This window comes from Onychomys torridus, chromosome 1, assembly GCF_903995425.1.
Source record: "Onychomys torridus chromosome 1, mOncTor1.1, whole genome shotgun sequence".
NCBI lineage: Eukaryota > Metazoa > Chordata > Mammalia > Rodentia > Cricetidae > Onychomys > Onychomys torridus.
Window position 1 is genome coordinate 178811559 of NC_050443.1, and position 25027 is coordinate 178836585.

A 25027-nucleotide genomic window follows, 5' to 3' on the forward strand; every position below is an offset into this window, starting at 1 on the left:
GTGCCAAGTTTCTGTTGCCAAGGCAGGAAAGGAAGTGGACTGTGGCCAGCAGACACCTTTAAGTGCATGGCTGTATAAAGTCCTTTTTAGACCCCAGTTTAGTGCTGAGGAAGATAGTTTCATTAATAAAAGTACTTGCCACAAAGGATCCAAATTCAGATCCCCAGCACCTACGGAAATGTCAGGCAGATGTTGTGGCCCACCTATAAGGAAGGCAGAACAGAGAGAGGATCACTGGAACAAGTTGACTGGCTATGGCATGCTCTGGGTTCAAGTGAGAGACACTTCCTCAATATATAAAGTGAGGCATGAAGATACTCAATGTCAGCCTCTGGCCTATACAAGTGCGCGCGCACACACACACACACACACACACAATGTGAAAGTTTACTCACATATGCATGCACACCACCCCATCACACATAAAACACACTAAAAAAGGATTCTTGTCTACGGGTTAAGAAAAGGTGGGGCGTCTAGTGGCAGATAAGAATATACATGAGGTGTACATTATAATCTACTTGTAGACCCCTGTCCCTTTTCTGGGCACTTACATAGTGTATACAGTGAATGAAACTTTTCTACTAGAATGCATGTCTTCTTAAGCCTGAGATTGGAGCACCTACCTTCTAAGTGTATTTGCTGATTCATCAGCCCAGCACTGAATTTTTATTACTTCTTTACTTCATTTGGTCTGATTTTTTTTTTTTTTAAACCACTTGGAGACCCCAGCTTTGCTCTGTGTGCAGTGATGGGAGCTAGGTATTTAGCAGGGGTTTGGATATATCTGGGCTTTGCTGTGCCTTTGGTGCCAACTCCTTCTCTCCAGTTCTGTCCCCCAATGGTGTTTGGTGTGCTAGCCTAAATTTCCTGCCTGTTTCATGAGCCACTGAGCACTTGTCCCCCATGGACTTACCTGCTCTGCTGTGTGTTCCTCTTTTCACAGCACACTATCTGGCATATTTAACCATGCATAATTTTTTTTTTTAAAGTAAAACTACTGCCCAGTAAAGCTTTTGGCAGAGGACATGAAACTAGGTTTTGAAGCCATGAAACAATATTCACGAAAGCTACCTGAAACACACAGGCTATCGGCCGAATTGAAAAATTCTGATCACTTATATCTTCATGATAGAATCAGTTGTAATGAGCCCTGCAGAACATGGCTGTATGTGTGGGTACACATAAAGTGTGCATGTTCAAGTGCCCATGCATGTAGAGGCCCAAGGAAACTTTGGGTGTTGTTTCTCAGGGGCTATCTACCTTGGTTTTGGAGTCTCTTGCTCACTAAGTAGCTGAATCTGGTTGGCTGTTTCATCTCTCTAGTGCAGGGGTAACAAGTGTGCATCATTACACCTGAGTTTTTAAAATGTGGGCTTTAGAGATTGAACTCATGTCCTCATGCCTACCAGGCAAGCACTTTCTTTATCCATTAAGGTATCTCCCTAATCCCAGTGCAGCTTTTTAAGACAGGGTCTCACTAAGACAGGGTCTCACTATATATCCCTGACTCATCTAGGACTCTGTATAGAGCAGGCTGCCCTCGAACTCATAGAGCTCCACCTGCCTTGCCTCCTGAGTGCTGAGATGGAAAGTATGTGCCACAACACCTAGCAATCACCAGAACAGTTTTTATTGAGTACACACTGGAGTTCTAAAGATTACCTATAGAAGTGAATGGGAAGTGGAGAAATGAAGGTGATTGTGAACAAAGCAATGCTGGCCACTCTTTTTGACGTGGTCTTGCTGCCTGTGGGCCAAGTAAAGGCCAAGGCTCATGTCTGGTGCTCCTGGCTTTGGTGTAGCTTTCCAAATGGTGTCTCCATTGCTTCCTGAGACCTCTGGTGGCCATGTTGATTGAGTGTGTTTTACCTACTACCCTCTATAATCTATGATTTGCTCATTCAAACCTGTCTTCTGGAAATCCTCCCATCTTCCAGGATTCACCTAAGTTCCCATCTCCTCTGCAGAACTTTTGCTAACCCTGGACCTCAAGTGAGTCCTCCACCTGTGATCCTGGGGGACCAGTCCATAACTTTGGAGTTAAGTCATTGGTGTAAGACCTTCAGGGTAAGGGCACATACGTAAGTGCCCTAGAAATCCATGTCAGCTGATGACTGCTACAGTCTTACATAATGTATGGTAACCAAGGCAGTGTTCTGGAGGTTGTTGATAGCACTGTCACTGTGAAGGCAGGAACCTGGGATCTCATTTCTAAGCTGCTCTACTCTACCCCCAAACCATCTCCAAAGTGATCTTTGGGTACATAATCTGGGGAGATTACCTTTAACTGTCCCTTTGTGTAACACAGGGAGAATGGTTCAAATATACAATGTCTGTTGCTTCAATTATTTTAGTAATCAAACCCTTTAAGTACAATTATCAGTTCACTCAGCAAGAAGCATAATTGGAAAGGGAGTTGAGTTTGAAGCTGGCAGTTTGAGATGACAGCCTGACTAGGGTCCTTATCTTTGTGTCATACAGCAGATCATTTGAGAATCTCTTGGGAAATGATAAAAGGGTTAAGCACTGAGTGGAGCCTTATCAGATCTGCAGGACAAGAGCTGGGAATAACTAACAGACACCAAGGTAGACTGCCACTGCCACAGGCAGGATCACAACATTTTAATCCACTCAAATTTCCAGACTGTGTGTACGTGCACACACACACACATCTTAGGGGAATGGTTCCTACAGAGGGAGACTAAGACATACCTGATTCATTTGGCTTGCACACTGCATTTCTCCAGCTGCCATGGATGCTTAAAAAAAGTAGGATTTGTCTTGGGACTGCCTGGGCTTCTTCCTCTGCACCATTCTGGCTACACTGTTGCTCTCTACCACCAGCTCTGATCTGTACTCAACAAGTTTAAATCCAAAATGTCTAAAAACAATTATCTGTACTAATTTGTACATTTTAAATCATCCTCTAGTCACACTACCCATTTACACTGTATTGTGTTCGGTACTGTAAAGCTGAATTGAAATATACATGGAGATATGGTCCATGCAAATACACAATTCTACATAAAGGACTTGATCATCTGTAGATTTTGGTGGCTGGGGGTGTATACACTTTGGTCAAGTTCTTTAAGCCTGGATGCCCATTTTCTCAGTTTCCCATCTAGGCTTATTGTGAAGCTAAGGCTTTCCTCTACTTGTAGCCATGTTCCTGACAGGATGCCAGCTGTATTATCTATCAGATTACTGCTTGGTTCAGCACACTGTCAGCAGGAATAATGACTACAAGCACTTCTCGTTGAGAGTGCTTTGAAAAGAAAGTATCATTTTTGTTTTCCTTTTGCAGTTATACTTATTTTTGGTTTAATTTTCAACAAAAAAGTGCAGAGGACTTTTATGTGTATGTTTGTGCTAAAAGAGGACAGCTAGGATCTGAAGAGATATAGTCTAAACATAACATTTGTGAACAAAGCCCTGGAATGTTTAACCTGGGAAACTATCTAAAAGGCCATGGCAAAATGTGGCCTGAACATATTGTAAAACAATCTGTGTAGATGGTTACCATCAGAACAAGATCCACAAATGGAGATAATAGAGTGGATTTCAGTTCAGACTTCCTTCTATTTCCAACAAGAATTCCATTTAAACATCTTCATGAAGTACCCTGTTGTGGCAGTCTATAAAATGGAAGTTGCATGCAATGGGGTCCATAGCTCCCTCCCTTCATAAGACTCTCAGTTTAACCTTTCTTAAATTTAATCCACCCATCCTTTTTTCACAAGACTCAACTCCTACCTCCAACAGGCACAAAGAAAACATTATACCTAGAGACTACTTCACTTCTTGCCTATTACCTAAAACTTTTCACTAAGTGGAGAATTTGAGATCTTCAAGGCCAAGACATGGCAATTGCTTTCAAAATAGTAACCCTTAACAGCAGTGGGTTAAAACCATCTTATCTTTACAAAACAGAAGTTAATGTACTTGCATTTTGCTTTCAGGCTATCCTCATGGACCACAACTGTCCCATTAAAACAAAAATGTACACCCAGAATAATGTTCAGTCATATCCCATCGGTGACGATGAAGAATCTGAAAGTGACTGAGACCCTCTAAAGTTGCCAAGTGCTTAACTATGTAGCAGTGTTTCCAGTGAAACGACTCGAGCAGAGCTGTCTTAGTCACATCATCCATTCCTGGCAAAAAGTAAAACAACCAAAGGTGATACTTTCTTTTCCATGGTTATGATCGACTGCCAACAGCCTTATAAAGAAAAAGCAGCTTTTCTAGGGGTTTGTATAAATAGTGTTGAAAACTTTATTTTATGTATTTGATTTTATTAAATATTATACAATATATTTTGACGAAATAGGTATAATGTAAATGTATAAATATTTGAATCCAAATCAAATATAATTTTTTAACTTACATTAATGAACACTTGGACCAAAAAAATCTTATATTTTTTTCTGAATACTGGTAATGAGTGTTTAAAGCACACATTATCTGAGACTCTCCAATAAGAAACTAGAAGTCTGAGAAACAGAATCATGTAAGACAGAGCCGTTATGTAGCAACACTAACTGTGTTGTTATTTAGCTTGTAATTATTATCAATGTATTTATGAGTTAAAAGCTAGTTATTTCAAGCGCAGAGAACAAGAAATTATGTCAGCCATCTTTCAGACTTATTCATAAACCTTTGCTGGCATTAGTTTTCTATTATAACCACCCACCTGGAAAGGGATGGTTGTAAATTGCTTTCTGTGTTGTATCATTGGCAGCAATCGTTAAAGCCAACAAGGAGTAAAAAGTAAATGTTCTGAAAGCAGAGAAAAGAACCCAAATGTTGCTTTCTTTGAAAGATATATACTTGATGGTCCCATTGGGTGAAAATAAAGTATGTATTTTATACATTGTCAAGGTTAAGCATGGTATGATCTATCAAACCTACTTCATGTTTTGGAAAAGGAAATGAGGCTATCAAGCTGCTATGTCAAAAATCAGACTATTACATCTTTCACCTGCTTGCAGGTCATCCAAGTGTTTTTCTAGAGATTTGTTAATTTTGAGTTGCTGTTATTTTTTAGACTCCTGAAAGTTGTTCATATAATGTAGAAAAGAATTTCAAACAAAGATGAAGGAATGAAACTGTTCATGGCTAACATGATTATATTAAGAAAGATAGGGTGGTCAGAACACTTTCCCTTTCTGAAGCAGAAAAAAAAAAATCTACAAATGTGTATGTGTATCATCTTGTGTGCTGGGTAGAATAATTTTTCTAAGCATGACAACACTGATGTATCTTTTCAGTGTGCCAGCTAATATTACTGAACATTATCTTTAATTGCTTTGTATGAGATTAAAACCTTCTGGAATACACACAGTATAGAATATGTCTCAAATAGTACTTGTTAATTCTGCAGTTGTGAAATCATAAAAAAAAAAAAAACAAACCTGTCAGTTTTGCTAAGCTTAATTGTGTTTGTGTGACCTTGAACATTAAGAGAACTTTAGGACAACCACCCCTCAACCTTACTGGCTATTACATATTCTTTAGGAAAGCGGCCAATACTTCTTTTGCTTTATGAAGCTTTTGATGGGACCTTGGTGATTTGAAGTCTGGTGTGTTTGAAAGAAACAGGCTTTCTACTCATTAAACTACTGAACAGTCACATAGGTCTGCAATTCTGAAAGATGGCCTTAGAGGAACTCTCACATGACTAAAATCAGAAGGCGGGACTTAGACTTCACCAGGACAGCTTTAGAAGGAAGTAATGTGGTTAGAGAGGGCTTGTGGTTTTCCTTGCCCAAAATACCATATACAGTAATTGATGCTGATGTCATTTCAGTAAGAATGACCAGCAAAGGCACGCCAGTTACTCAACTCCAAGGGAAAGATAAAATAAAAAATTTAGGACTGTTTGGAGAGCAAAAGATTAACTTGTTTCTAAGGGGAAAGTAAAGACATTTATATGACTAATATCTTGGTTACACAAGCCTGAAAATAGGGTGTTTAAAACATACTGTGCATGTACCAGAAAAAGAACGTTTTTAATGGGTAGAGGTGGCTCTTGTTTGTACTTAGTAACTCAAGACACAAAAGTCTTAGTGAGGTAGCAATGGGTACTCAACTTTCTTTTGACTGCTAAGTGTATCTGCCCTGGTTGCACTTTAGCTACATTACTTAATAAACCTTCTTGAACACTGTGCTGTGCCTGCCTTTATTCTTTCATAAACCATTTCATTAATATTATTGTTGGAATAAAATACATAGACGTTGTTTTGGCTATAGATATTTAATTAAAAAGCATTCTCTGTGTTTGCAGGCATCAGGCAAAAGTTACTCCAGGCTAGGGTGAACCATCATCTTTGGCTTTCCACTCTTTGCTTTAAATGAAACATATGACTTGTTACATTCTATCAGTCTGGGAAAACAGTGAGTTGCCCTGGAGTTTAACTCAAAAATTGTTCTAATTGCCATGAAGAGATAATAATTATCTGATGAAGAGAGCTGTAATACCTAGCCATTTGACAGAACAATGACAAATTGCTCTGGAAGATCTAGAAATTAGGAATATTTTGAATGGCGTACACATGGTAGTTTCCGGGATTAGGGTGGCCTGCTGTTTTATTCAGAACTTAAGGAATATCAAGGGATCAAAAAGGATGAAGGCAATCCCCCCCTTTTGGGGGAGGTAACGAAAACCATCACCTCAGTTTAGAACTTATGATAATATATCTTTTAAAAATTGAAGTGATTTCAACCATACTTTAGAGAACTTAAAAGTTTTAAACTCTATTGTCTTACTATTAGAACCAAATATGTTCAAATGTTTTTAAATTTTTTTTAGATAGACTTTACTCTCAAAGTTTTAGGCTGTTGTTTTTCTTAGAATGAGAAAGTATCTACACAATAAATTCTAGTATTATTGAATGAAGTTTGCTACTAAGAAATATAGCACAGCTGGATGTGGTGGAGCATGCCTTTAATCCCAGCACTCCATAGTCAGAGACAGGCAGATATCTGTTGAGTTTTAGGACAGCCAGACCTATGGAGAGAGACAATCTCAAAAATCCAACACAATAAATAAAAAAGAAATATAGCATATTGTGATTGCAAAATAATACTAAAATGTTGTTCATTTTGTCTAACCCGGTCATTCATCTAAATACCAATGAAGAGAATACACTTTAAATAGTCTAATTTTTTCTTTCCTGAGACAGGTCTTACTAAGAATAACCTACTTATTACCATACAGCATTAGAAAAAAATCCATATATCTATTTCAAAAGGTAAGAAAACAATAGTAAAAGTTTGAATGCTTTTGCAAATTTGTTTAGTAAAGGTGAATTGGTAGTTTGTCTGCATGGCCAAATTATACCAGGCAATAATGCCACACAGATGAACCAATCACTTTGTTTTTAGATGTCATCAAATGAAGATATTCTTACTTTCCGTGGTAGTCTTTATTATTATTTTAGCTATTGATAACATAGCATGGCAGCAAGATTACATGAGTAATGTAATATAATACAATCTTTTAAACTGACGCCTTATCCCTTACTATTGGGTATTTGGAGTTTCCCCTCCTTCCCTGCTCTAAAGTACAATTGTGATGCCTCTACTGTCTCTCCCAATAGAAAAATATTGCACTACATTAAAGGTATATTTTACAAACATAATTAGCAGCACTGTTGAGCTTTCCATGATTGTGGTTCTACAGAGATTAACACTTTAAAGCATGAGTAGATTCTTATAACTAAAGCTTTGCATTATTTCTACAGCTCTTTCAAAGGAATCAGTGCAGGAGCATGCTTGGGCATCACTAAAACTTCCATGGTTTGATCCATAAACATACCAGCCACTTATGGACACATCACCTTCAGGGTAGCAATGGCAAGTTATTGTTTACAAGATGAAACATGGCTATACATCAGGCAGATTGTTTCAAGCATAAGATGTGAAACAGCATTTTAGCTCTGGGATTTGTTGTGGAAAGTCTTCTATTGTGGTGTTCTTTTAAACTGTGAGCATGCTAAAATAAACAGTAAAAAAAGCAGGGGTGGGGTGGGGTTACACAGATACAGTCTTTTCTATAAATCTGGCAAAGAAAGATTTGTGTCCTAGTGTCCTAATATTTCACTTAATAACAGGAATGAGAGTTACCTATTGAGTTTAAAACTGGAGTAACTTTCTACACTCAACAATGTTTTTTCTCATGTAACTAATACCTTTTATACAGCTTTTTACTGTTTAAAGCATTTTTGCAATCATGCTCCTGTTTTTCTCACAACAGCCCCATGAGGTAGAGTAAGTACCTTCGGAGATGGAGAAGTTGTGTGACCTTTGTTACTTGCCTATAGCTGCAGAGCTCACTAAAGAGCTTGACTTTAAACTCCTGGTGCAATTTGGACTACACACTGGGCTAGTTTCTTTACTATTATACTATGAATTTTCCTGCAGCCAAAGAGCTGTTCCATAGTTTTAAATTCAGTTGGTTTATGTGTTATCATAGTAGTTATTGTAAAAGGGAAAACTTTTCTATTCTATAGATTAAAGATACATCAACAGGGGCCAAGCTCATATATTTTTCTCAGTTGTGTGTTACCAGCATCCATTAGATGAACCCAGTACCACAGCAGGCCTTCATTTTTAGAGAACTAGTCCCAAGTCCTATGTATACCGTCTATTTTTATTTTTCTTTACAATGAATGAAGATGGTCTGAATTACTGAAGTATTCAGAATGACTAACATTCCTTTAAGGCCACAAGATACCAAATGATGTAGTAAACATATTCTGTATAATTGTCCTTCATATCATATTCCTACATTAGATTTTTTTCAAACAAAGCCAGTTATCAATGCAGCCATTTTCAGAACAAGTCCTGTGAAATTTTAAACAGCCTATGAAAGAACCAAAGATGAAAAATCATGAGTGTTCATAACTTCCATTTAAAAGGAAAGCATCAGTATTTGGAAGGTATTTCAAAATCCTACTGGTTACTGTTCTTCAGTAATAAAATCTTGTTATCCTCTCTACAAAATTCTTGACCAACTAGATTTTGTATTTATCCTCTATTCAATGCAAGCTCTTCTAGCTAATTACTATAATTTTACTATACTTCAACTGCGTAAGAGCTTTAAAAAAATCACAGAAGCAGAAGAAACAAGCAATATATATAATAAACTAAATCAGCATAACATTTTAAAGCTGTAGGGTCTGCTTTCATTTATATTTGGCAATAACAACAAAATAAAACAAAAATCCCCCAAACCCCGTATAACAAAAACCTCAATTAAGTACAGCTGACAAACCTCAAAACATAGAAGAAAGAAGATTCAAACCTGTTCCTTCAATGATTACTGTTGTCAATTTAGGCATGCAACAAATTTGCTGTTATAACCGTGATGAAAATAAGAATGAAAATATTTCAGGAATCTGGACAGGATCTTACTTAACACTAATTCAAAAAACAGGAGGAAAATGAAAAGAAAAATGACAATGAGACATCACCCACACATAAGCACAAAGTTAGCTTACATAATTAGAAAAGGTTAAAAATAAATTAATAAAACCCAATTCCAAGTATAAACCCCAAACCATTAACTATTAGCACAACCTAAAACAACCAATTTGGTGAGCTTGTCATGTTTCTGCTGGGAAACCAACTTTCATTCTTAAACAAGTAACTGGAGAAGCAGGCCAAAGTGCACCATGAGAGAACTGAAACATGGCTGTACCTGTGGCACTCCAGATGCATTTTGTCCCCAACCACCTTAAAGTTTAACTAGTTTGTCTGTTACACAGACTCAGATGGGCCAAACAAGTCATCTGAGATGCTGCTGAATGGCTGAGAGTCTATCAGTTGGCTTATTTCACTATCAAGGTCTTCTTCTGTATCATCTGTGTACTTGTTTATTTTTTTCGAGTGCTGGTCTAAAGACAGGTTTTCTAAGGTTTCAATATCTTCAATGCCTGCTCTATAGTGGATCATCAGAAGTGTCAAAGCTTGTAGTCTTTCACTTGATTTAGTCAAAGCAGCAGAAAGAAGTGATTTTTTCCTTGTATCAGTTGTTTCTTTTTCTTCTCTAACAAGGGAATTATTATGTTCCAACTCCTGATCAATTTCATTCTGCAGTTTATCTAGCATGAACTCTAGCTTTTGGATCCTTTCTTCTGTGGGCAAGCCTCTATACAGATCACGGCCGATTTCTTTAACTGCAATGAAAACACTGTCATCCAGCCCACCTTCCTTTCTCACTAACTTTATTCCTGCACCGTGCCCTCGTTTGGAAGGACTGTTTGGACCACACACCTCCGTGTCACTGCCTTCATTGTCTGATGTGTTGGGTGTGTGCTTTGGTGATGGTTCCACAAGATCTGTTCCTGGTTCAGAAAGGCGAGTTTTAGAGACTTGACGCAAATTTAGTAAACGAGAGCTAGTATTAATAATGTGCCTTGTCAAACCTGTTGTTTTATGAACTGACTTGTTGGCTTCCATCTCAACACGAGGAGGAAGGCCCACAAGTGGTTCCTGTCCTTCCAGCCTGAGGTTTTTCAGGGTCCGGTCTAGTCTCCTCTCAGTTGCTCCACAAAGAGGCGTCTCAGCTAGACACTTTTCTTGACATTTTTTATGACAAACATAAGCACAGAACATACACTGGGAAGCAGCTTTTGTCCAGACTTTTTTCTTACAGTAATCACACCAAGTTGGGTTTTGGAACTGAGTATCTTGGAAACTATGTTTATTTTCTGACAAACTCATCTGTCCCACAAAATGCTCCTCTTTAGGGAGTGTAGAAACTTCTTCAACCAAATGGAGTTCTTTTTCTTTCTCTACATTAGGAACTATGTGGTGGTCTGGTTCTCCTTCCTTCAAATATTTGAAATGAATAGTAATGTCACCAAAACAAAATTTGTCATTGAAGCCCTTTTGCATACTCAGATTGCGTAGTGCAGTTCTAGTGACCATGGCCTTAGGATCAGGGGCTTCCAGTCTGAAGTTTGAAAGGTATTCCATATTTGATGTAGCTAGGCATCCTAAGGCCACCTCTTCAAGTTTTAAACTAACATGCCCCAAACAGATGAGGCCTCCTAACTTGAAAGGATCCCTGCACCACAGTGCAATGTTCAGGTACCTGTGGCAGGCTTCTATGTCAAACAAACAGGATGCTCTGGTTCTTGACCACTTTCCTACCTTATTACGATAAAGAACCTCTGATGATTCCCACATCTGATGGTCATCTGAAGTATCCTTAGGAGGACCAGAACTTTCTGAAGTAAGATCTTTCACTACTTCTTGCTTTGCTGAAGACTGCTTACCTGCTGCCACATCTTCTCCGTGATCCACGTTCTTCATTTGCTTTTCAGCAGGTTTCTCTGCAAGAGGAGGAGGGAGCAGCACCTTCTCTGGCTTTTCAACAGCGTCCGGGTCTGCCTGAGTTGGGGTGTCAGTGGAAGGCAAAGGGATTTTCACTTGTGGCCGTGGTGGCACAGGTGGTTTGAAAGAGGGTCCTTGGGGTTTGGACACTGATGCTGCTTCTGTGGCTTCTGAAACTTTTAGGGCTGATGGTTTATTTCCTTCTTTAGATGGAAGTTTTTGTGGTGGTGGATGGATTCCTGAAACCAATTTACGATTTAAAACTGGGGATATAGCGCCAAGGGGTTTAATAGAAAGTGTTGTCGGAGTACGTTTGGGACTGTGACTTAATGGTTGTGCCTCCTCTTTGAACTCAGTATGTACTCTGACATCACTTGCCAAGTCTTCAAATTCAGAATCAAGGTCTCTATTTTCAGTATCCACTGGCAACCCAGCAGCTTCCTCTTCATAACCTGGCTGGCAAGAGCTTGACAAAAAGTTTTCTTCCAACTGGCCCAAACTGTCTTGTGGTAGTACCGCCCCTTGGTTACTCTGCCCAACAGGTCTTTGGTAGTACACCAGGACTCGGTCACCAGCCTGCTTGATGAGCTTTAGCACTTGCAGTGTTGATGTGATTTTCACACCTGGTTTAAGATTCCAAAAGGAAAGCATGTATAAATTCCTGCAATAAAACCTGCCTGCACTGTCATTACCTCAGGATTATTTAATAAATGGAAGAAATAAGAAAATCTCAAAAAAAATTTTACTTAAATTTTGAATTGATCAGTACATGATGGCCTGGAAATACTCTGTTACCTAGACAATACAAAAACCCTGAGCAGCTGCTAATTTCTAATGGCTTCTCATTCTCTCTTTGCTTAAACAATAGTGTATCTCAGCTGAATGGTTGAAGTGAGCAGAAACCCATTGAAAGAGGTTTACTAAAGGATAAACCACACTTTGAATGATGGAAAGCAGTCATTTTACTGAAGGAAATTCTCAAATAACTCCAGGGTTTGCAAGCAAATGATTCAAATTCAGAAACCAAATCTGAAGTAAATGTAACAAAATACTATACTATAAATAACAGACCCTTTCACAGATCCTGTTGATTAGACATATACATGATTACTAACCTTTTTAAGAATGAAAGAATAAGAGGTAAGCTGCTTTATAGTTAAACAAGTTGATTACAATGCACATTGTCTTGTCTTGACTTCAAATCAACTTGCTACTGTTCTCTTAACCCATTTCTGGAGACAGCAGATTCCCATGTCCTCTCATCTGTCAGTCCTAATTCAGAGCTTTGGTCCTTTGGCCTTTGGTGTTCTGATTTTCCTCCCTCTGACCACTGGCCACAACTACAGTCATAAGCAGCTTTTAACTGCAAGGTCTCAACAGACCTGTTCTGCTTTGGTGCCATGCTGTCAGGTTTTCCAGTGGAATTTTGAGCTTCTTCAAAGTGTTCTTCCTGACTAAGTTAGCTTAGCTTTACTGCTTCTATCCAAGAATACTACATCCCAGAAGCATGGTAGCTTGACATATGCACAAGTGAAGCATCATCTAATGAGCTCTATAGTAAGCATGCAAAAGCATCACCCCAATCCCACCTCTTTATTTGTGCTTTGGGAAACTTGCCCTCACCTCATCTCAGGTAATTTGTGGAGGTGGTCACTATTCCAGGGTTTGCCCTCCTCAGTCTAGAATCTGGATCTTTCTTTCAGGATATTTCAAATATCTTTCAGGATATTTCAAACATGCTCAGAAATTTAGAAAGCAGCAAAAATAATTCTATTATTAAACCTAAACATAACATCTTGCCAATCTTATTTCCACTTTTACCAATCTCCTATTACTAAAATTATTGTAAATCCAAGTGAATTACAATTAATTTATTTAAGAAATACCTATTAACATAAGGCAAAGGTTTATGACATATTAAAAGAAATAAAGAGTTACTAAAAATATATTGTAGGACTTTAGTTTGTGTGCCAGAGTTTGGACGAGGGGTATATATTTATTTATATAGGGAGGGACACTAAAAAAAGATTTTCTGGTGCTGGGGAGATGGCTTCAGCATTTAGGAGCACATCTCTTTCAGTGGCTCATAATCCTCTGTACCTCCTGTCCTAGGAAAGGTGACACCCTCTATTGGCCTCTGCAGACACTGTATGCATTTGGTGAATAGATATACATGCAGATAAAACATGCATACACATTAAATAAAAAATAAAGGTTTTTTTCTATTATGTTTGAAACATTAGCAACAAATATGTACTAAATATGACTTTTTAACCAATAAAATGTTTGTACTTTTATGAATGTTGGATATCTTGAAAAGGTAATTTTTGCTTTTTTCTCTGTAAATATCTGTATGGCTTAGACTTATTTATTTTGGATAATAGGTATTTTCTACTTGTGTAATTGAAAACAGAACTTAAAAGGCACATTTAAAAGTTAGAGAATTAATTAAAAATAACCTGTAGGTAAGACCAAAAGAGCATGTATTAACAAAAAAATCATTTATATTGTACCATGATTTTAGCTGTGGGAAACAAACTTTTTATATTTATATATAGAGCTATGTAATGGATGATGTCTACTTTATGTCCTCCTAGGTGTCCATGAACTAGGAGGACTAGAATGACCTGGGAAGCATATTTGATATGCAGATTCTTGCCAGGTAGTGGTGGTGCATGCCTTTAACCCCAGCATTTGGGAGGCAGAGGAAAGTGGATCTCTGAGTTCAAAGTCATCCTGGTGTACAGAGTGAATTCCAGGACAGCCAGGGCTACATAGAGAAACCCTGTCTTGGGGGTAAAAACAAACAAACAAACAAAAACCAAAAAAACAAAAAACACATAACAAACAAACAAAAAAGTAGAGAGAAATGCATATTCTTAAACTCTACTCCAGGTTTTCTGAATCAGAATGACTTCTGAATACTACTGCCTGGTGACTGTGGTGTGAAAGGCATTGTGCATGTCACAAGAAGAGGGATTCCCACATGAAAATGCTAACTTTACTGGCCTCCAGGTGCATAACTAAATTGTTTTCATTATCTTAATGTCAAGATGGATTTGAAGCAAAGGCAGAGTTTCTCTAATAAAGCCAAGAATAACTACTTTTTTATTGAGACCTGTTCTACTTTATTGTCTTAGCTGTGAAAAAATGCACTGTATTCTTCTTAAAAAAATAATAATTATATTTAGTTTTACGTGTTCAAAGCCCACAATAGCTGGGCCACGTACTATGAAGTCTGAAAAGACTTGGATTACTTCTGTGCTGCTGTGCACAGTTGAGTTCTACTGCTAGGTATATACACTTAAGCAAATAACTTGCCTCAGTTTTTATTTTTATTATTCACAACAATCCAGCTGACAGGAAGGTATGCAATATATAGGTTACATATTTACCCCAGATTTGGGTTGGATTCTGAATAAGAGCATAATGACAAACCACTGGCCTTTCACATAATATGGAGCCTCAGAATAGTATTAGGTGTACCCTTCCCCTTAGGCAAGGAATATTAGTTTCTCTCCTATTAATTTTATATTCCTACAATAAGATGTGAGTGGTGCTATTATCAGCATATTTAGGGTCACAGTGGTGATGGATATACAAGAAGGGATGACTTGTTCTTAATTTTACATTCAATAATAAGCATAGAGGTGAAGGTAAGAAGGGGAAGAAATTTAGAGAAGTTCTAGTTAAAGGAGTCTAAAATACATTAAAGATTTAGAGATTAGGACTAACATGGCAAACATTTTACAAGCATGTTAAGGTATCTTTTACAATTCTATTTATAATGATGTTCTTCTGTTATAAAACTAGCAGATGCTTGTTTCAGATATAGGGAGAAAGAAAAAAGGAAAACCCTCCATCCTAATTTGTAGTTTTTCTGTACACATAAGTTATACTTCACAGTTGTAAGTACCTCCAATAGCAATGAGACGATCTCCTCGCTGAAGATCTGCAATTGCAGCAGGTGAGTTTGGGGCCACAGTTTCAATTATGACATGCCCAGCATACCCATCAGTTGACTGCACAAGACGAAGTGTAAGTCCAACACTTTGTAAATTCCCTTTTATTAATTCAACCTTTGATAAAGGGTTAAAAAAAAAAGGAAAGAAAACATTGAGATAACAGCAATATATTTGAGAACATCCCAGTCAGCAATGACTTTTGAAGGTGAGAGATGAAGCCATTAGTGTAACAATATAAATTAACATACTTCCAGATTATGACTTAAATGTAGTTATAAACATAGGTTGCTTATGCTCCAGTGTATGGCTGTATACCGATGTGCAAGCAAGCAACACCAATTGGACCAAGTAGATTATTCTTAAAAGGAGGAACAGGAGATGATAATGAAGTGTAGTCAGATGATTTCCTGTGTCCCAGACTGCTGGTGGTCAGAACAAATATCTCCCACTCGTGTCCCCCAAGTAAACACACAGAGGCTAATATTAATTATAACTGCATGGCCATGGCTCAAGCCTTTCACTAGCTAGCTCTTATATTTTAAATTAGCCCATAACTATTAAACTATTAATCTATGAATTGATAAGTTCCATGGCTTTACCTGCATTCCATTACATGTTGCTCCTTAGGCAGCTCACTAGCGCCTCTCCCCATTTTCTCTGTCTCTCTCTCTTGGAATTTCCTGCCTGCCTCTAAACTGCCTTGCCATAGGCCAAACAGCTTTATTTATCAGCCAATCAGAGCAATGTATTTGCAGCATACAGAAAGACATTCCCCCATCACTTCCCCTTTTCTGTCTAAACAAAATGAAGGTTTTAACTTTAACCTATTAAAATTACATGCAACAAAACAGTTATCAAGCAAGAATTACAGTTACAATATCTAGTCTATTTGTATTTTGTAAAATTAAAGGAAATATTCTATGTATCCTATATTTGTGAGTCTAAAGTTTCATATCTACCTTCTCTCTTATCATAACCAAGGAAAACCATAATTATAACTACCTAGTCTTCAACTACATCAAAGACCTCAGAAGGATATAATATTACCTAAGTAAATAGGAAGAACATTGTAAGTAACTTCCAAAAATCTACAATGACAAGAGGGACAGTTATCCAAAGTTCTATAAAGTTGAGGCATCCATTTTCAGTCCATAGACCTAGTCTCTCAGTCACTTCTTTCTGTGTCCTGTAGAATGTCTGGAAGTTTCTTCTGTGAAGCAGGAAACTAAAGGACCATTTTATCTTGCAACTGTTCTATTATATGTAATTTTACTATGTTGAAGTTAAAACCTTCCTTTTAAATAGAAAGAAAAGGAGAAATGATGGGTGATGGTGCTCTCTATGCTGTGAATGTGTTGCTCTGATTGGTGGATAAATAAAATGCTGATTGGCCAGAAGCCAGGCAGGAAGTATAGGTAGGATAAGCAGACAAGGAGAATTCTGGAAAGAGGAAGGCTGAGTCAGGAAATGCCAGCCCACCATCCAGGGAGCATCAATGTAATGACACACAGGTAAAGCCACAGAACACATAGTGACATATAGATGAACAGAAATGGCCTGAGTTTAAGTGTAAGAGCTAGTCAGTGGTACTAAGCTACTGGCTGAGCAGTTTTAATTAACATACGCCTATGTGTGTTTACTTGTGTTTAAGCAGCTGTGGACCGGGTGGGACACAGGAAAACATTAAGCTACAATGAAGTAAGGATAGGAACATGTTGTGGAACAGTCTGGGTGAGGAGCCATTGACTGCTGGGGAGAGAGAGTTAGTTTTCTTTGGGTGTGTGGCCATCATGGTAGTTTACCCAGGCTCCAGTGGATAGCCAACACCCATGTACTTATGATAAGCACTAACTGGACTCAGTGAGTTATTAAAAGTTAAGAGGACATGAAGTTGGGAGAGAGGATGTGTTGGGGAGGGTCTGGGAATGTGATCAAAATATCTGATATACATGTATGAAATTCTCAAAAAATAAAAATATATTCAAAAAAGAAGAAGACATGAAGGTGGGAGAAGGAAGGAAGCATGGGAGACAGTGGTCCTGGGGGAAGTGGGAGAGAGGATTTGGGCTGAATATGATCAAAATATATACATCAAATATCAAAATATATATTCATGAAATTGCCAAACAATATATAACACAATGTATTCAATATCTTTTTAAAGTAACCACACCTATAGTAAAACATTTGGAAGTAAAGAAACAAAATCAAAAGAAAACCACTCCTAACCATACGATCTGGAACTACTGTTAGAATTTGCATTTATGCCGGGCGGTGGTGGCGCACACCTTTAATCCCAGCACTCGGGGAGGCAGAGGCAGGTGAATCTTTGTGAGTTCGAGGCCAACCTGGTCTACAAAGCGAGATCCAGGAAAGGTGCAAAGCTACACAGAGAAACCCAGTCTCGAAAAACCAAAAAAGAATTTGCATTTGCTTATACTTTTAATACAAAATTGTGATTGTGTCAAAACTGAGACATGATGAATACAATCATATACTGTGAATATAATTCTGAATATTGCTTTTCTCAAATTCAGTGGGAGTAATCCATGTCATTAGACGGGCTTTGGAATTCTACTTTTTATAGTATAGAATTGGATTTCTATTTCCAAGCAACAATGCATCAAAAATATTAAGGGGCTGGGAGTTGGCTCAGCAGTTAAGAGCACTGGCTGCTCTTCCAGAGATCAGGGTTTGATTCCTAGCATCCACATGGTGGCTCACAACTGTCTGTAACTCCAGTTCCAGGAGACATGATGTTTCCTTCTGGCTTTCTGCAGACAATGCACAAACACAGATCTAGGTACAGGCAAAACACCTATATACATCAAATAAAAACTTTAAAGAAATTTAAAGCTGGGCATGATGGCACATGCCTTTCTTTAATCTCAGCACATGAGAGGCAGAAGCAGGCAGATCTTTGAGTTTGAGGTCAGCCTAGTCTACATAGTGAACTCGAAGATAGCCAGGGATACACAGAGAAACCCTGGAAAGAAAAAAGAGGAAGAAAGTAAAGAGGGAGGGAGGGAGGGAGGGAAGGAGGGAGGGAAGGAGGGAGGGACGGAGGCTGAGATAGTAAGAAAAAACTCTACATATGTACTGGCAGTGTACAGTGTACAAACTTTCTTCTTTATCATTATTCCTTAAGTAACACACTATGATGATTTTAGTAACCCAGAGAAGAAGGTAAAGTATATAGAGGGATATGTATAGGTTAAATGCAGGAATAATGCATTTTATATTAAGGAGGTATGAGGAGTTAGGGACAAGAACTAATCTGCTGCAGAAAGATGACTGTATTGCTAAATTTTCTGTAAGGATATAAAGGAAGGGAGTTTACAAATACATTTTACTAAGACTTATCTGGTGAATGAGATGCCATTTATCTCATTTAGAGCATTTCCTTAACTAAATCTGTCACCTGTCATTCAATTTATCAGAAATGTATATAACAGAATATCATCTCCTATGAATTGAAATAAGAGTAATACTCAATTTGTTCTCATTCAACTTGCTGATTTAAAAAAGGAGAACAGAAAACACTACATCCCTCAAGATGACAATAATTCAACTGTTGCTCAATTAGAAATATCGATAGTTTCATTATTCTTTAGTCAACATTTCTCAGTCTTGTTTTTTAAGGATATGTTTCTAAAGTTCCTGCTAATTTTTTAGAGCTTTAATATATAATTCCTCCTTAGTTAGAAATTCACTTTCCTAACTGGTGATTGGTAGTTGGTAAAAAATAGACCTTATTAAAAACTGTTCTTTAGTTTTTGTGTTGATAGGTTTTGTAAACTTTTAGAGATTTGTTTATTTTTTGAAACAGGGTCTCTTGTAACACAAGCTGGGTTCAAACCATGTAGAGGTAGCAGGCCATGAACTCCTGACTACAAGTGTGCACATACTTAGCTATTGGCAGTTTTTCATGAAGAAATAAAAACATGCTTATCTAACCAGATGTTAATGTTACACGGACTCCAAACACAGATAAGGACAAATCAAGAAAACAAAACTATGAATCGTATCTGTAATATTCAAATATGAATGAAAAAAATCTTTCAGTCATATAACAAAATATAATAACTATAAATGGAGTTCGCTGTAGTAATTAGAGGTTAGTGACCACTCAGGAATCAGTTAGTTTACTACAGAAATAAAATAATGGATAAAGCCACAAATATTTTAACAAACACAAAAGAAAGCCCATTTAGTCCAACATCCTTTCATAAGAACCCTCAGCCAGCTACAAATACAAGAAAACTTCCTAAACTTGATTGTGAGAAACTACAAAAAAAAAAAAAAATCTATAAACAACACAATACTCAAAGCTGAGAGAATTAATGTCTCTACTGCCACTTTCAACACTACACTGGAGGGACCACACATAACAAAGAAAAGTGGGGAGTACGTAGCTTAGAAAGGAGGAGAAAACCTGTCATGTGCCAGTAGCAAGATTTTATTCATGGATAAGCTCCAAATATGTCAATTTTGTCTTAAGATACCTTACTCACAGAGCACTATTTCAGATGAACCCTAGGTTTTTAATTTACTTATTTAATTTATACTAGATTAAACCAGATATAGCTAGGAAAAAGAACACTGTATCAAAAGCAAAAAGTCCACAAAAATACATTCTAAGTTTCTATTTTATTGCTATGACAATATTTAAAATAAACTTCCAAATTTCTAAGGATTTATTTTTATTTATGTGTGTGTGTCTATAAGACATCTATGTGGTTAACATACACGTTTAGTTATATATTATACTATAGTATATAATTAATATGTATATATATTTAAACAATCATACTGCTAACTTTGTAAAGATGATGACCTGAGTTCAATCCCAGTACACGTGGAGGAGGAGGAGGAGGAGGAGGAGGAGGAGGAGGAGGAGGAGGAGGAGGCGGCGGCCGCCTTACATGATGGTGTGGCATTTGGCTATGTCTTAAAAGCATGAGAAATTGGAATGGATGAGGCCATCATTTAGTGTGGTGATATTTTATCTGTGTACCCCAATAAAGTTTATCTGAGGAGCAGAGGAAAAAGCCAGCCACTATAGTAACCATAGAGGTCAGGCAATAGTGGCACATACCTTTAATTCTATCACTTGGGAGGCAGGAATCCATCCGGATCTCTGTGAGTTCAAGACCACAATGGGAACAAAGCCAGGCATGGTGGTACATACCTTTCATTCCAACACTAGTTAACCATAAAGGTCTGGAGGTTTGTACAGACAGAGAAGAAGTGATAGAGTTTGGAGGAAGAGGAAGTGATGTAGCTGGGCAGAGAGAAAAAATGAGATGGCAGAACAGAAAAACATATAGGCATGGGTATATAGGAAGTAGGTCTCTTTGGCTGAGGATTTCCAAGTGGTGAGAATGTGGCTGGCTTCTTTCTGCTTTTCTGATCTCTCGGTTTTAACCCAATATCTGGCTCCAGGTTTTTAATTATAAGACCATTTAGCAAGTTGTCTATAATTTAGGGTTACAGTTTTGGCACTACTGGGAAATTAAAATTGTCTAGATGATATCAGTTGACTTGAGACTGTAATCCTGATTATAACCAAGTTGGCTTTTACTAGAGAAAAGCTGCAGCACTTCAATGGACCTATCAAATTCTACAATTCTGTTTAATCTAATAAAAGATCCTATAGTACATTATCTTTCAATAAATATATGGAATATACAAAGTCTACCTATTAACTATGTTTATGAAATTTCAGTGTTTTTTTAAAGAATGAGAAGGAATAAAATCAACATTATTAAATGCTCATTATATGCCTATTGTAGATACTAATATTTCCAATACTTCCAGCTAAGGGAATCATTTCTGTCATCCTCCAGTCTTACAAATGGTTGTGTAGTAGGCACAGCTATGCATATCACATAACACAGTTCTACTGCCCTGCCTTGATAGATGGTCTAGGGATACTAACTCATCCAAGCTGGACCAGCACTCCCACCAATATTTGCTTAGAAGTAGATTAGACCAACACCAGAATGATCCTTGGAGATTCATTTTTTTTTTTTTTTTAAAGATAGAATTTTAACTCATTAAAAACTAAGTAACAGTACTAATACATCTAACTCAGTCACTTCTAACTGAGTTATGTTTCTTGTTTATCTTACACCTGTATACTGGGGGTATAGAAAATGAACATGGACAAGAACATGCTTCTCTTTATGAGTACACTAATGGAGATAGTAGGTTTACCAATTATGGTTATGACTTCTAAAGGCAGTGGGTGATAAAAACAAAACAAAACAAAATCTATCCATACAGATCTTTCAGCAGGCATGTTGCTTTCTATTTGGATAGACAGCAGTTAGTTCCTAGCCTGGTTGCAATCTGTCCTCTGTAATCATGAGCAAACTGAACTGACAACTGGTATTCAGTCAAACAGTTACATTTCTAACACGTTTGTTTGCCAAGAATATAAATGTTTACCTTGCAAATAGTTAAATTTATGCAATATAAAAGTTGTTCTAGCTTCAAAAATCTTAACATTCTTATTGCATTGATTCATTGTGTGTGTGTGTAGATGTGATACACATGTGGAGTCAGAGAAAAACTCCAGGAGTGTCAGTTCTCTGCACCATGGAGGTCCTGGGATCACACTTAGGTTGTCAGGTTTTAGTCACAGAGCCATCTTGTTAGCCCTAGTTTTAGAAATCATGACCTCTTAATTATAATTCAGAGCTTAATAAATGTTTAATAATAATAACTGTCTAAGTCCTTGAAATCCAGAATTAAATTGCCCATAGTTTCATAGCATTACAGTCTATTCATAAATTTTTATGAAGTAAAATTGCAAAAGAAAACTTTTATGTCCTTGTCTCAATGATGACGATCTCTGCATCCCCTGCCCCCAATACACCCTCCTCACATGCCATGGTGGTGCTTAAATAGGTAGATCTGTATAGGATAAGAATGAATTCTAAATTAAATTTTCTCACACAATCTATAAACATTTTCCTTACCAGAATGATGCTTACCTTTTAAGCAGTTAATGTTCAAAATAGCTAAAAACTCATCAAAATTAGCTTAGTCCTCCAAGCTCCAATGGTTATGGTATATGGGAAAAAAAATTCTGAACAACTAAAATGTTAGCTGGGATAGTTTTGTACTCTGCTGGGTTTGAATTCTGACTCTAAGTATTAGTTTATCAAATTTGGAAAGCGATTTAGTCCTATGGGACTTTTTTTGTTGTTGTTTTCTTTCTTTTTTTCTATTTTTAAGACAGGTTCTCACTATGTAGCCCTGGCTGTCCTGGAACCCACTATGTAGATCAAGATGGCCTCAAACTCAGAGATCTACCTACCTGCTTCTGCCTCCAATGCTGGAGCTAAAATGCATGTGCTGTTACATTTGGCTTGTGGGATTCATTTATAAAGAGAATATATTAGTTCATATTTGTTGAAACAAAAAAATTCCTGATGCAGAATATTTGCGAAGAAAAATCGTTTACTTAGCTGTTTTGGAGGTTCATTGGTATGGCATTACTCAGCTCTTATGAGGATTGCATACTACAATGGGAACATGTCTAAGAGCACACACAGTACAGCAGGAGGCCAGAGTGATTCTGCTGTGCTCCCTTGTAACTTGTTCTTTAGAGAGCTTCAGGGGTCCTATGAGAGCTATTTTAAGTTTATTGAAAATAACTGTGACCCAAGGACTTCCCCTAAGGGTTCACTTCCTTAAAGGTTCTATCATCTTCTATATTGCCAAACTGGGGTTAAGCTTGTCACACATTAACCTTTAGGAGAAACAAACCATATCTAAGTCACAGTGAAGGGGCCTCTATTAGCATACTGGGTTGTTGTCATGATTAAATGAAACTAGGCATAAATGTCAAACACAAACCAGAAACCTCCATAGTCTTTCCTCAGAAAGACTTTCTTTTGGATGAGAAACAAGTAAGACCTCTCGCAACAGAATGGCAGCTTGGCCATCAGGTAACTTAGCTTCTAAAGTAACTGAATGGTAAATAAGGACTGTATTCTTCAGTCACAAAGAGACAACAAAGACATAGAAATGCACTGAGAACAGAAACTTCATTATATAAATACAAATGACCTAAAACATCTAAGGAATAAAAATGGCCTTCTGCTTAGGTTCAAAAGGCTGTTAAAATAATTCCATATGAATAATCAATACACTTAAGGTTTCCTCTTTTTAAATTTGATTAAAGCCTTTATTAATGCTTTGACTTCAAACAAATTTAAATTTTATACAACCATTCTAATGAAATAAAATGCTAAGAAAAGTAGGTGAAGGCTGAGGTTGTTATGGAAACAATAGCATGGAATACTCATGTCCTTTAAAATTCTTGTCAGAGAAATAGCTCTTAATCTGAGTCACCAAATCAACCTTCACCTTTACATATTAACAGTATATTTTTGCAAAGTGATTCAGATATTACAAAGTCTGTGGGGAGACTTAGGGAAATATGATTTTCTAAAAATTAACTTTTTATACTGAAATAATTTCAGGAATAACAGAAATGTAGTGATATTTTATTTGAATTGAAATGTGATTTTATTTGTATGTTAATAAAGTTGCCTTTAGAGCAAGCTGTAGCAGAAGCTTTGCGGTGGTGGTGGTGCACACATTTAATCCCAGCACATAGAAGGCAGAACTAGGTGGATCTCTGTGTGTTCAAGGATACAGCCAGCATGGAGACACACACCTTTAATCTCAATACCAACCATAAAAGACCTAGAGGTCTGTACAGACAGGCAGTGACAAGGAGGTCATGTGGCTGGGTTTACAACCAATGAGAAGGTAGAACAGAAAGTCTATATAAAGACAGGGCATAGGAAGTAGGTCTCTTGCAGAGAGGAAAGACAGAGCAGCAGTGAAGGGTAAGGTTTTCAGCTCTCAGCTATTGCTCTGACCTCTTGGCTTTTAACTCTGCAATTGGCTCTGTGTTTCTTATTTAACAAGATGGTTACATCTACACAGCAAAATTACAAATTTTTTTCCTATTTATCCTGAGCCATATTTCCTGACCAGTGTTTCACATTTGTTTTTCTCTTGCATATATTTTCCTGAACTATTTGACAACAAGGCACAGACATGATTCCCATTTTTGCTAACTATTTAAATATTCCCTAACAAGGACATTCTCTCAAATAGGCCACCCTCCTTGTTATAGTAAACCTGCTTATGTTAAGAGTCACCACTTGGTTTTCTTATCTTTAAAAATAGTTTTTGCTCCCCTAAGCTCTCTTTCCCTCGAATCTTGCCCTTCATTACTCCCACTGTCGTCCAGGTTGTTCATGTCGATCTCATCCATTTCTCTGTCATTGGGCGATCCCTGTGTCTTTCCTAGGGTCCCGTTTTCTAGGTAGCCTCCCTGGATCAAGAACAGAAAGGGAGAAGAAGGAATAACAGACCATGATAAATGATGAGAACAGGAAGAAGCAAAGTGCTAGAGAGGTCCCCAGAAATCCACAATGATACATCCATCCACTGTAGACTACTAGCAACGGTCGAGAGAAAGCCTGATCTGACCTAGTCTGGTGATCAGATGGCCAAACATCCTAACGGTCGTGCTGGAACTCTCATCCAATAACTGATGGATGTGGATGCAGAGATCCTCAGCCAGGCCCCAGGTGGAGCTCCAGCCAATTGTTGAGAAAGAGGAGGGACTGTAAGAGTGTGAATTGTTGAGACCAAGATTGGAAAAAGCACAGGGACAAATAGCC

General features: G+C 37.5%; 2 protein-coding genes across 4 annotated transcripts in view; one reads left to right on the plus strand and one right to left on the minus strand.

Annotated features, from left to right (window-relative positions):
- The window catches only part of Slc18a2 (solute carrier family 18 member A2), a 34199-nt gene extending 29882 nt beyond the window's left edge, over positions 1–4317 (plus strand). For all 3 annotated transcript variants that reach the window (XM_036174050.1, XM_036174065.1, XM_036174057.1), the window contains one exon: positions 3963–4317. In XM_036174050.1, coding sequence (XP_036029943.1) covers positions 3963–4067 — 105 coding nt within the window. In that variant the 3' untranslated portion in view covers positions 4068–4317. The remainder of the gene's footprint in view (positions 1–3962) is intronic.
- Positions 4318–4339: 22 nt separating this feature from the next.
- The window catches only part of Pdzd8 (PDZ domain containing 8), a 67244-nt gene continuing 46556 nt past the window's right edge, over positions 4340–25027 (minus strand). The window contains exons 3-4 of the mRNA XM_036179371.1: positions 15263–15425; positions 4340–11969 (exon numbers count right to left, since the gene is read on the minus strand). Coding sequence (XP_036035264.1) covers positions 9766–11969; positions 15263–15425 — 2367 coding nt within the window. The 3' untranslated portion in view covers positions 4340–9765. The remainder of the gene's footprint in view (positions 11970–15262; positions 15426–25027) is intronic.